Source organism: Pteropus vampyrus, unplaced genomic scaffold (assembly GCF_000151845.1).
Source record: "Pteropus vampyrus isolate Shadow unplaced genomic scaffold, Pvam_2.0 Scaffold77, whole genome shotgun sequence".
Taxonomy (NCBI): domain Eukaryota; kingdom Metazoa; phylum Chordata; class Mammalia; order Chiroptera; family Pteropodidae; genus Pteropus; species Pteropus vampyrus.
This window is the reverse complement of record NW_011888858.1, coordinates 6,393,418-6,407,249: the sequence shown is the minus strand read 5'-3', so window position 1 is coordinate 6,407,249 and position 13,832 is coordinate 6,393,418. Positions and strand designations below refer to the sequence as shown.

General features: G+C 33.1%; 1 protein-coding gene across 2 annotated transcripts in view; it reads left to right on the top strand.

Moving 5' to 3' along the window:
• Positions 1–13,832, top strand: part of SLAIN2 (SLAIN motif family member 2) — a 71,850-nt gene that overhangs the window by 31,602 nt on the left and 26,416 nt on the right. For both annotated transcript variants that reach the window (XM_011362666.1, XM_011362665.2), the window contains exons 4-6: positions 951–1,112; positions 4,333–4,692; positions 5,113–5,250. In XM_011362666.1, coding sequence (XP_011360968.1) covers positions 951–1,112; positions 4,333–4,692; positions 5,113–5,250 — 660 coding nt within the window. The remainder of the gene's footprint in view (positions 1–950; positions 1,113–4,332; positions 4,693–5,112; positions 5,251–13,832) is intronic.

Genomic DNA, 13,832 nt, shown 5'->3' with positions numbered 1-13,832 from the left:
TAGTACTTTACCTATCATGTGTACTTTACCTATCCCGTGCTTTTCTTAGTAATATAAACTTTAACTATTTTGTATTCTTCTTACTCCTCTTATGTGCCTTTCATATTGGAGCTGACTCTTAGGGTGAAGAATTCTGGAAAACAAATGTTTCAAATAAATTCATACTAGGAATGATAGTGACAGTGTTGGGATTTTATTATTCTGCACTAGAAGCTGATGATGTGATGAAAGCATTTCCTTAGAAACAAGTTATACTCTTTTGGATATGTATATCCTTCATTCCTCTCACCTGTCTTCTATCCCCCTTTTGGTTTAGAATGATAAAATACTTTTTTTATCTAGTTATTTTCTTCATCCTATTTTTGTGCTTCACTACTAAATTTCAGAGAACTCCTTGAATCACCCTTAATAGTTTGGCAAAAGAATTTTGCAAACATGGTAGAAATGAGCTAGTGTTCTTTCTTTGGTTTGTTTCTAAATTTCTAAGGAATCTTGATTTTCCTCAAATTATAGTTTTCTGGTTTAGGAATAATAGATGCTTTTATTCAGAGAAACAGATGATAGTGTTTGCTAATGACTATGAATTTAGGAGGAGAAATCACAACATCATAAACTCTCTTGTAAAAGTCGAAATCCTCTAATATATATTATTTAACACTAACTTCTTGCCAGGAACTCTATTGACAACTTAACTGTTTCATAAGAGAATAGATAAGTTATGATTAATGAAAATGTGTTTTCTGTTTATGCCAAAATATGTGAAGGAGGCTCTGTAGCCCTCTTTATTCTTAATAAAGTCAATCTTTAATTTCAGTATTTGGAAATTAAATTACAAGCAGAAAAGGAAGAATGATAATGAACTGAATCAAAAGATATAGTATCAAGTTAACTACGACAGATATTCATTCAATTTTTGTTTTACCAAAGTTTGAATCTTTTTCTTTATTAAGGTAATTTGAAAAGTTCATCAGACAGAAATCCTCCACTAAGTCCTCAATCCTCTATAGACAGTGAGTTAAGTGCTTCAGAATTAGATGAAGATTCAATTGGATCCAATTATAAGCTAAATGATGTAACTGATGTGCAGATTCTAGCTCGGATGCAGGAAGAAAGTAAGTATTTTAATTGTTAAAGTTGAGTGTTTCACACTACATATTTTTATTGTGGGTATTAAATATGTCTTAAAGTGTTATGACAAAGCAGAATATTATTAATGTAGTAAAATTAGAAATGTTGAAATTTTAGAGGCTTATTCAACATATGGACTTGTTTGTTTGTTAACTTGTTTTTGGAGTTCATTTTATGTAGAGCAGATTGCTTGCTGTGTGAAGAGCAGGTAGGCAGGTTATGCTCTGCTTCCGTGACTGATAATCATGCCCTGCATGTTACTCTGCACTGGAACTCTCTAGTGTAGTTATTACTCTGTTACTCTGTTTGCTTAGTGTAGACCAATGTTTCTCAACCTTCTTTCATTAAAGGTTCTCCCTAGGGAACCTTGTTAGATAATTTTTTTTCTTTTTGCCCCCATGAAATTTTAGTACCACAGATACACTCTATATTTCTTTATGTACTATGAGGGCCCACAAACTATTATGACATCTAAGTTTTTTCACACCCCAAGAATCAATTTTTACCCCGTAAGGGGCAAATATCACCTTAGAGTGTACGGTGTAGAATATAAAAAAAGACATTTATGAGGAAATTGGAATTGTGACTTTAAATTAAATGCAGCATGTGATGTTGCTTTGCAAAGTAGTCCTTGCAACTTTTTAGGTCACAGACACCTTTGAAAATTCAATAAAAATGATGTTCTCTGTCATCTCCAAACTGTACACATGCACATAGTTTTTCATACTATGTCAAAGGTTTATGGATGCCTTGGCTTTCATCTGAATATAAGATGGTGAAAACCAGGGCATCCATAAATATATAGGCATCCATTATCTATACATTTTATTGTGGATTCCATGGGCTTAACTGTGAAGTAAGCAATCTCTCTAAAGTGGTCCTAACCTTTACAATAAAAAGATCCTTGAAGCACACATTTCAGACTGACAATTGGTTGAGGGTAAAGGAGCATTGCTATAATTTAGTTCAAAATCTTTTCATTTTAGACCCTTTTATGTAAATATGTAGTAAGTTTTATCAAACTATAGCATTTATTAGGAAACTACAGTGTTTCTTACTCTGCTGATCCATTTCACATTTTCATACAACTTCCCTTAGAAAAATAGGAAGACTTGGGGCTTGCTTTATTTATCTTTAACCTTAGAAACTAGTAACATGGTACCCTCTTCTGTAATTTTTTGTAACTCCTCACTGAGACTGATATTGTCAGTGAAGGCCTAGTTATTGTCATGGAAGTGAGAGGAAAATAAAGAATGCTGGAATTTAAGAATGCTCCCCAACTATAACCAAGTAAACTCACTAATTCTTTCTTTGAACCCTGACTTTTTAGACCCCAGTATTTTGTTATTCAACCATTTGTGGTAGCTTTCATATTGTGCTTTGGTTACAGAAAAAAAAGAAAAGGAAAAAGAAAGACAGTTAGCCTTTAATAATTCTTTAAAGCCATCTACACACATAAATATTTCTTTTCCTGGCGAATGAAAAAAAAAATGCTAAAAATCTGTATGTGTCCTCCTCGAAAATACCAGGTTGTTTGTTACTGCTGTTATTGTTTTTAAGAGAAGGATTTTCCTTTTTACAATATTGTTTCTCCAATTTTTTTGTAATAAAAATCTTAAATTACAGATTTGGACTGTTGCCTGGTTAAGACCCCTCATTTTTAGGTTGAGAAACACACAATATTACAGTAATTGTGACTTTCTTAGGCTCCCCTTGTTAGTGGAAAGCCTGCATTGGGATCTGGGTTTTTCTTTTCTAAAACAGTGTTATTTTCACTGGTCTTTTGTCAGGTGACTTTAGTGCCATGTTTGTTTAACAAGACACTAAATAATTTGTTGTTTACTCCAGTGGTTCCGAAACCTGATTAAAGGGCTGGACAGGCCCCAGGAATCTGTAGTTTTGTAGGTGCCCTGGTATGATTCTCATTCACTACATTGTAGAACCATATCGATAGCACTTTCTTTGTACATTAGTTCCCCCTTTCCGTGGGGGTATACTTTCCAAGACCCGCAGTGGATGCCTGAAACCTTTATCACATACCTATGATAAAGCTTAATTTATAAATTAGGCACAGTAAGAGATTAACAACAATAACTACTAGTAAAATAGAACAATTATAACAATATACTGTAATAAAAGTTATATAAATGTGGTTCTTTCTCAGAATATCTTATTGTATTATATATACATCATAAATGCTGGACAAAGGAATGATTCATGCCCCAGGTGGGACTGGAGAGGGACAGCGTGAGATTTCATTACGCTACTCAGAATGATGTGCAATTTAAAACTTATAAATTGTTTATTTCTGGAATTTTTCATTAAATATTTTTGGACTGTGCTTGATTCAGGTATCTGAAACCGCAGGAAGTGAAACTGCAGAAAATGAAGATAAAGGGGGACTACTGTATGAATATATAACTTAAAAGTTTGAATACTATATAACAGATCTTTAAGATTAGACTGCCAATAGTTAAGACTTGCTTAAAAATTATCTAAATTTTGTTCTTTTTTTGAATCGTAATTTTTTCCTCATTGAATATGTATCAGCAATTGTTTTTATTCTAGAATTTGTTATACTATTTGAAGGGCTTCTAAGATTGCTTGGGTGTTTCTAGAGGTATCAAGATACATAGGGAAATCCTTTGAAAATACTTACTCGATGGCTTAGAATTTAAGCTTATTTTATTGAATTCTCTTGGGTTATAAAGCAATTGAAATTTAATTTATGCCCAAGTATTGAATTCCTAAAAGTGGGCTAGAAGTTTCTTTCATCGTTGTCTTAAATAAGATTAACCAAGTGAGTTTATTTTTCACCAGTGTATTCTTTTTACTGGTGGGATAGTAATTGTTTTCTCTCAATATTCCTTTATTATTCATCTTAAATTTGGATTACTCCCCTCAGCAGTAGAAATACTTAAAAATTTAGGGTTCTACTTGTAATATAAATTTCAGATTCAGGAAGAAATATTGAAGTTGGGCAAAGGTTTATAAAATTTCATTCAATTTAAAAATAATGTTCTAGATGTGTTTTATGCATCCTTAGATGGGAGGATATCTAAGATGATTCAAGTAGAGAGTTTTTCTTTACACTTATACCCTATTCGAATTTCTCAGTGATAATCTTTTGCTTTTAAACCTTAAAGTATTTGAATGTTTAAAAATATAACCAAAGAAATAAAATAACACATTCATTATCATCAGGTCTTCGGCAAGAATATGCAGCTACTACATCTCGGCGCAGTTCTGGTTCATCTTGCAATTCTACAAGACGGGGTACTTTTAGTGATCAGGAACTTGATGCACAAAGTTTAGATGATGAAGATGACAATATGCATCATGCAGTATACCCTGCTGTTAACAGGTTTTCACCATCACCACGCAATTCACCTCGACCATCACCTAAGCAGTCACCCAGAAACTCACCTCGTTCACGATCTCCTGCTCGGGGAATAGAATATAGTAGAGTGTCCCCACAGCCTATGATTAGCCGCTTACAGCAACCTCGCCTTTCACTTCAAGGCCATCCCACAGACTTACAGACAAGCAATGTTAAAAATGAAGGTAATTAGAATGTTTCTGGAAAAAAATTGCCCCTCATATTTCAGTATGAAAGTAACAATTTTTACCAAGGTTTGTATTATGAGTAGATCAAGGATTTAGTTAACCATTTTAATAATAGTTAATACAAAAATAAAGGAGAAAGTGAATTTAATTTTACTTGATTATATTATTTTTGCTTTGTTCTGCTTATGAAGTTATCTATACGTATTTGTATTTAAATAATTTATGGTTCTTTTTAAGGGTTCTCTTACAGAATCTGGGTTGAGTTGATTATTTTTATAGGATGTGTATTTCCTGTTAGCTCTTCTAAAATATGTAGAATGCTTATATAAAGAATTTGATTTTTGAATGCTAATTAATATTTTAATTCTTTCTCCCACTGAGAAGTGATTTATTCAAATTAAAATTCTGTTGTCATAGAAAAACTAAGACGCAGTCTTCCAAACCTGTCCCGAACATCTACTACACAAGTTGACTCAGTGAAAAGCAGCAGAAGTGACTCAAATTTTCAAGTGCCAAATGGAGGAATACCTCGCATGCAACCTCAGGCTTCAGCCAGTAAGTATCTTTCATATATCAGTTACTTAAAGGAAAATGAAATTATAGCTATTTTTGCTGAAGAGCTATATGAAACTATATAGTAAAATGTAGTGATTATTAGTTGCTGTAAAATAATCATAGCTATATTAAAATTTAAAAATCCCGTAAGATGCCCAATTATATCAATACTTATATCTGTACGAAACTCTAGTTGCTCCAGAATTTTAAAATAAGCAAAGTCTAGCTATTTAATATATAAATATATATTACTTAATTTCACATTCTGGAATACTCTACTTTAAAAATCGACAGGATTTGGGGGGACAGTAGTCCTAAAACAGACCACTTAAAACCCAAGCAGCTTTCTTACTAGAGTGTTAACAAAAACAATAATTATCCTATAAAAATACTAGCACAATTAAAGACGTTAAATTCTTAATGAATGAATACTCTAGCAAATATAGAAATTCATATATTTTTTTTAAGTTGAAGGAAACTTGATGGAAAAGAAGGATTGAGGCTATTGAATTAAGGACACATGCAACGTAAACAAAGATTAGAGAGAATCATGCAGAAAGAACTTCTAAGAATGGCCAAACTGAGCCAAGAAGTAATGTGGGAGTAGATGGGCACTGTGTACTTTACTGTACAAGGAAGGTGATTAAAAAAGAAACACTTCCCAAAAAGTATCACTTATTAACTAGGATAGATATGAATATGTAGTCAAACCAATTTTAAACTATCACGTGATCAATATTCATGCCTCGTAGCCCACAGCTCACATCATTCCTGTAGTCTGATGTACTCAGTTCCTTTGTATCATATTGCCGTTAGCGGTTGAAGTGGTCACTGTGATGTGTTCCTTTATTTTCTCAAAGCAGTGAGAAGGAAGGTCCAAATATGAGTGTATTGGTTGTTCATTTATTACTTGTTTATTGAGTAATACAACTTTGATATCATTCATTCTTTTTTAATTTTCTTGCATTCTTCCTTGATTCTATTGTGTTTAGCTGACTTTGTGTACTTTGTGTTGAGCTGCCTTTGCTTGGCTTAAAAGTCAGTAGGCTAGAAAAAAAATATATTTGAACCAAAATAACTTCTGTGATAATGATAAATTTCCTTATTTATCAACTGCATTTGATATTTATATTACAGAAACTTGTACTGTACTGTATATGCATAATCTTATTTAATCTCCAAACAATACTTTAAAGTAGGTACAATTAACACATTTTATAAATTAGGAAATTGAAGCTTTGAGTGGTTAAATAACTTACTTATGATCATTAAAGTTTATAAGTGGCAAGTTAGGATTCAAATCCATGTTAATCTTGCTCAAGGGCCAAAGTCCCCCTAAAAAGTTGTCATATTTATGGGTTAGTACTAAAACATAAAAATGATCCAGAAATATTACGTCTGTTAGTTTTTTCTAAGATAAACTCTAAAATATAAGTAAGGCCCTGTGGAAAATTGTTACCTAGAGATTTATGTACCTCATATGTTCAGCTGGAGATATGCAAAAACATGTTTTTGTACCAAATTAAGTTTTAAACTTACTATTCTATGTCTTGTGTAATTAAGTGCCAATATGATACTCATATGGTACTCATAAATAGTAAAGAAAATAGGTATTCACAAAACTTTGAAAATGAAAGTAAAGGTACAGTTTGAACTTTTAAGTTATTCCTGAAATAGTAATAGGTTTTTTGCCTTTAAACTTGCTAATTAAGTTAATTTGGCACCTGAGAAATCCTGGGTTTTTTCTCCCTTGGTATACTTTCCTGGAAGCAAAAGCAATCCACAATGTTAATACGACAGGAAATAAATTTTTATATCATTAGGAAGGGTAAGAAAACTCATATATATTGTAAGATACATTTTTATACCCTATGCACAGATACAAAACATGGGTGCTGGGCTTTCAAAGGTGCTTTTATAGTTTGTTTGAATTGTTAAGTTTTGAATTCCTCAAAACTTTACATGATGTATCTCCAAACAGCTTCCCAGCTCTTTGATAAAACCAGCTGTATCTATATCCTCTTTACCTCAATCTGTTATTGTCAGTGCCAACTCTTTATTCAGGGTTGTTCCCTCAGGCCTTCATACATTATCTTTATTTGAACTACTCTAGCAGTTCAAAGCTGTATGGAAATGAAAAATAATTCTTCACACATTATCTTTATTTGAACTACTCTAGCAGTTCAAAGCTGTATGGAAATGAAAAATAATTCTTCACAAAAATAGAAGAAAAAGAAAAGGTTGATAACTGGGATTAAAATTTTAATAATAGAAAAATGCCTTCTTTAGTGGTAGAATTACCACTGTATAATTAATTACCTGTGGATTCCCTAAAATTTTTTTCTGTAGGTGAATTATTTTTATTTTTTTCCCCAGAAGTTGATAATTAAGGGAAATATGTAGGGACACATAATAAAATTCTAATCACTAATTTACTTTTAAGTGGAAAAATATGTATGTAGTTTCATATATTTCAATATTTGAATAATGTATAGGCAGAAAAGAAAGTAAGGTACCATCTTTTTTTATTAATTACATATTGTTTTATATTTGTAGCTGTAGTGAAGCTTATTTATAATTGAAATGTCAACAAACATTTTAATGTAGAATCACACTATTTACAAAAATGTATTTTAGAAAGTAGTAAATCCAGAATATTAGCCAATTTAAAATTTAAAGTTTATTTTATAAAAATATTTAAAACTGCTTATTTAAAGTTCATGCCTTATGAAGCAAAATATGTTATCTATATTTGTTCAAATGTTACATATATTTTTGATACATAAAAATGTATATATGTGTGTTCTTTTAGTGTGTGTATTATATACTGTTTTTATGTCTTTATTTTGATACAGAATTATGTATAAATGTAATAGCAAGTTTTATATACTTTATATATGAATTAGTATCTTTTTTTTTGGTATAAACCAGTTAGTGTAATAGTTGTTGCATTTTGTTTTCTTTTAAGTATTTATTTTTCCAACTCTTAAGTGGTAAAGCTTTGGTTCTTACTTGCTGGTCTGCATGAACCTAACTTTGCAAGGTTGCTGTTATTTCCACCTACAGAACCACTTCTTTTGCCTTGTAACTGTGCCAATCACTATTTTTATATGCTTATTTGCTGTGGCTGCATTATTGTGGATGCTGGCATTCAAATATGAACATGAGAGTCCTAATATATTTTCATTTTTATAGCTATTACCAATTTTTGACTTTTATATTTGGAAAATGTGAGTACCTTAAAAAGTTTAAGAAAACCAGAGCATTGCAAAGGTCATGGATACATGTCAGTTTCTCAGTTTCTCCAGTTGAAGGAATGTTTGTCAGGGACAGAGTTTTTTAAAAGACTAGTGCCTTGCTTTCTAAGACAACTATAGTACAGGTTTAAGAGTAAGTTTAGAGTTCAGAAAAATATAAGAATTATTTGTTCAGAAGTAAGGAAAGAAGAGGAAACCCCAAGACCATCTACTGGTTTAAAAAAAGTAATAATACTCAAACTTTGGTTAGTATTTTAAAATGTATATTTTTACATGTATTATCTCATTTGAATCTCTCAGTCTATTTCTTATTTTTATAGAGAGGGAGCAGAGATCCATATAAATTACATGTACAACATTCTATTACTAGAAAAGTGGCAAAACCAACTAAAATTACTCCCCTCTCCCTGAGTCTCCTGATTTCCTCCCAGCCATTGTTTGGATTACATCATGCTGACCTAACTGCAAATGAGTAGGCATCTTGGAAAGTATTCTTGGATGACTCGGTTGGAGTATGATTTGAGATTGAACTATAAATACTTTGTGAATTACCACAAAAGAGCAAAATAATTCAGTGTCATATTTATCCATTGGCTTACATTTAGCCAAATGGAAGAATATTTTTGCATATGTTGACATAAGAAACATCCAAACCTGTTGAGAATTTTTATGAGTTTATTTAAGCCAAACTGATGACAATTGCCAGGATTGAGAAAATGCTCCAGGGAATGGCAGTTTCACAGTTTATACATTAGAGTCAAAGGAGGAGACGTTAAGGAGGGTTACATGAAATCTGTTGGTGGTAGATTAAGCGGGTGAGAGAAAGCAAAGCAGGGAAATCTCTGGAGTTGGCTAAAAAGTAAAACAAAGGAATACTTCTTTTACATTGGTGAGTACAGGGAAGTAACATTTACAGAAGTAGAGATGGTATTCAGGGAACAAGATAATAATGAGAGGTTCTGTGCTCTGGTGCAATGGGTGTGCCCTGAGGGGTCTAGAAAAAGGGATTACTCTGACATTCCAAGGGTATGTTATCTTAGATACAAAAAGATAACAGGCTTACTTAGGTAAAGATTGACCTTTGTCAGGGAAGCTACCAGCTCAGGATGTGACTACCCACCATGACCCGCTCTTAGCGAGGAATTTTATGTTCAGACCATCCTGTGTGATTAATTTCAGTCTGAGTTTGTAAGGCCTGCCATGCAGACCTCCCCTGAGCCTGTCAGGTTTAGTGTGTGGCTCCTTTTTTGCCACACATAGGATACAGGGTATACTCCCAGAGAAAAGGTATATAGGATCAGTATTCTACTCTGGACCTCTTACTAAAGGGGAAATATCCAGGGCAGTTGATAGCTTTACACATAGCCAGACTGCCCTGAGTCCCATGAGGAGGGAATCTCACCCAGATTTTACTTGGAGCCAGAACACTAACAGGTTATACTTGAAATTTTCATAGTTATAAAACATAAATTGAAATGTCATAATAAATCTGTGTGATGAGTTAATAAAAGAATGAACGAAATATTTGTAAAATGTCTGTTTAAGCATAAGTAGTGCAGTGATGTTGGGCCAAGTATATGATCATGAAGAAATTTTGTAAATGTAGTTTTTCTGGCCCTTGCTTCTAGAAATTTTGATTGAATATATCTGGGGTGGGGACCAGAATCTATTTTTTAGAAGTGTCTCTCAGCTAATTCTGGGGCATATTCAAGTTTGAGAACCACTGGATTAGACTTCAACTGTGGAGGACCTTAGATGCTTAGTTTAGATCTTTGGATTTTATCCAGTTGTCAGTCACTTATATGTTTCGTGTGTTTCTTAATTAATCAACAGATACTTATTCTGGGTATATACTGTTCCAAGCACTCGGAATATAAATGTGAATGAGACAGTGAGCCCTTCAGTAGCAGAGAGTGACAGGCAAGAACTTTTGTGGAAACAGACAGGCATTAAACTCAGCAGTGTGAAGAGGTTTTCGGGAAAGATTGAAAGATAGCCACCTTGAGGGGAGCTTATGAGTTGCCACATGAAGTTTTCCCAATAGTGAGATCAGTAATGAAGTCTTAAGACTGGCGCCCTGATTATAGTAGGTTGTTTGTATGGTAAAGTGTAGGGTACAGGATGGTTAGTGGGTGCAGTGATGAAGGATGAAAGATGTAGGTAGAGGACAGATTGTAGGAGGTTTTAAATTTCATAGTAAGAAGTTTGAATTTCATCCCTTAAGTGTGGGGAACCAAGCTAGGCTTTTAATCAAGGTTACTTCTTAGAAAATTCAGTTTGGTAGCAGTGTAGAGAATGATTAAAGTTGAGAGACTAGAAGCCACTAAGAACAGGGCCACCGACCAATACCAGTCTGTGCCTGTTAGAAACCAGACCACACAGCAGGAAGTGAGCACCAGGCAAGCAATCAAAGCTTCATCTGTATTTGCAGCCACTCCTGAGCACTAGCATTACTGCCTCAGCTCTACCCTCAGATCATCAGACATTAGATTCTCATAGGAGCACCAGTCCCTGGTGCCATAAAGGCTGGGGACCACTGACTTAGAACATTGTTGTGTAATCTGGGCAAGAAATGATCTGAACAAAGGCATTGGTGCAGGCGTGATAAGATATGGATGAATTTTTAAAATGATGTAGAAGATGTGTTTCTTAGTAACACTGAGAAGATTGGAGATAGAGAGGGAAAGAGGATTGAAGGATGACTCTGAGAAATCTAAGCAATAAAATGTTTGAAATAAAATGTCATGGGGGTGGTGGGGACAAGGGTCATTTTACCTCGCAGTAATTAATTCATTTCTACAGGCTTATGCTTACTTAGTATTTGGCAACTGGAGAAGATTATTTTTAACTGCTCATATGAAAAAATTGTGTTTAAAAATTATAATTAAATGGAAATTGTTATGATAGTAGCTAGGAAAAATGGACAGCGAAAATATTCTTTTATTGAACTTTCAATTTTATAACCGTGTCAGTAAAAAATAATAAAATCAGTGTACAGTCCCCCCTCCCCCCCAAAAAAAGGATAACGGGGTATTACTTTTAAATTACATTAATCATTTTTTAAGGAAAAAATATTTACACATATTGGTCTGTCATAGTAATGACTATTACAGCTTTAGCTTCTAAAATTTGTCAATAATTTCTTCAGAATCGATCTTTGCATATTTAGACTCAGTACACAGTATAGCAGATCTATCAATTTATCTTCACTCATATTGATTGAAGAATAGTCTTCAATTTTTAATTCTGAAAGTTTTGGGTTTTTTTTTTTTTTTCCACGAAGCAAGTTTTATAGAAATAGGAAAAATCTTCAACCTGAGGAAAAGTTTGGCAGAGAGTCGTAAAATCTCATTTAAAATAAATTCCAGACATTACCATACTGTCCATGTCTTTGTTCCTTTGGGTGTCAAGTCTAATGATTTTTAACTGTCTTCACAGTTGAAAATTTTAAAATATATACTCAAAGTCACATGTAATGACAGAATCGAAGTGACTCACATTGTTTCATTGATTTTATAATCACTGTACCATCATTGATTATTTTTAATCTATTTAAATATAGGTTAAATATCATTGTACCTCCGGGGTTGGAGGCACATACTCTGCTGAAGTGAGCATGATTTCAAATTGCTGTGAACTTATTTTTTGAAAGAAACATGTAACTGAATCCACCTGGTCAGGGGAGACTGTATAACTGGAAGTTCTCCTAATTACCTTTCACATGAAATGAATTGTTTATTAAAGTATAAATAGTAAAATGTGCTATTTTAAAGCTTACATATATGTTATTAAAACTAAATAATACATGCAGCAATTGTTTATTACTTAGGCCAACAAATTATTTTCTTTAGGGAGCAGCATTTTAACACCAACATTGATTATTATCGCTTAGACATGATGATTAAAAAAAAAAACAGACCATGCTGGTTTTATTTTTGTTTCTGAATTTTTTTACAGAAAGTATACCCATTTATCTACTGCACTCGGGTGGGGGAGGGGGAAGGCAGCACTTTCACCAACCATGTTGTACATGAATGGAATGAAAGAATCGGGTGTAGGAAGACCCAAAAAAGACACTTTTCTGGTCCAAAAAAAGGGTGGCAAAGGTCTGAATTAGGTATTTCAGAGACAATGGGAAAGTAAAGAGATAAATCTACAGGGATGAATAAATGGAATTTAAAGTAAGAAAACTTTGAGCTAGAATGTCTTGGCAAATGGTAGTATATGTTTAACAGAAATACCAGAGGTATTTGGAGTTGGTTCGTAGAGGAAGACATTAGCCTAAATAATGGTAGCATGAGAGAAGAATATTTTCACTTTACTATCCTTGCTTCTGTCAGTGGGATCTTGCTTATTTGGAATTATATAAATGTTAAAAGAGAAACTAGGGAAACCTTAAATATTTTAAAAGAACTAATACTGAATTTTGAAAAGATTTGGAGACTTTCGGTTTAACTACTGCACTGTCATTTAAAAATAATTTTGTATTTAGAAAACTGATCAAATTAAGATTGATAATTCAGATGAAAATTTAGTGTTATTTGGATAACATGACTGTGATATCCTATGAAAATTATTTGTTTCATTCTGTCTGTATCAGGCAAATTTAGAGTATACTGCCTGATTCTTTTTGCAGTTTGAGTCTCCAGATTACCATTGGACAGTTTTCACTTGTGCTATTATGCCATTATGATATCACCCATGAAACTTGAGAGATAATAAAATTTATTGGAGTCATCATAGCTATTAATTTTAAATAGGACCTTTCCAAAACAGTTGATTAAAGATATTTGATATTAAGCCCTCATTTTAAAAGTAATGGTTAATAGATACTGTGGATTCCCAGCGTACATACAGTTGGTTACCTTTGTCCTCATTTACTCCACTGCAATCACAGCGGTCTAATGGTCTAATTCCTATTCTTCCAACATACCAGGCACACTCCTAGCTCAGGTCTTTTACCATTGGTTTTCCTTCTGTCTAGAATGCTTTCCCCAGATACCTATATGGCTCACTTTCTGTCTTCCTTCAGATGTTTGCACAAATGTCACCTCAGGGAAGTCTTTCCTCATCACCCTATTTATAATCGCAACTTAAATCTCCTACTTTCTGTCCCCCTTTCCTACTTAATTTTCTCCAGGAGCAGCTATCACCATCTGGCACGCCATATATTTAACTCTTTGTTTCCCCTTTCCCATAATGTTAGTTCCATGAAAGTAGAAACTTTGTCTCTGTAGTTAGCTACTGAATCCATTGTACCTAAAATAGTACCAGAATAAACTAAATAATTAACTATTTGAAAGAGTGAAAGAAAGCAAGAATGAA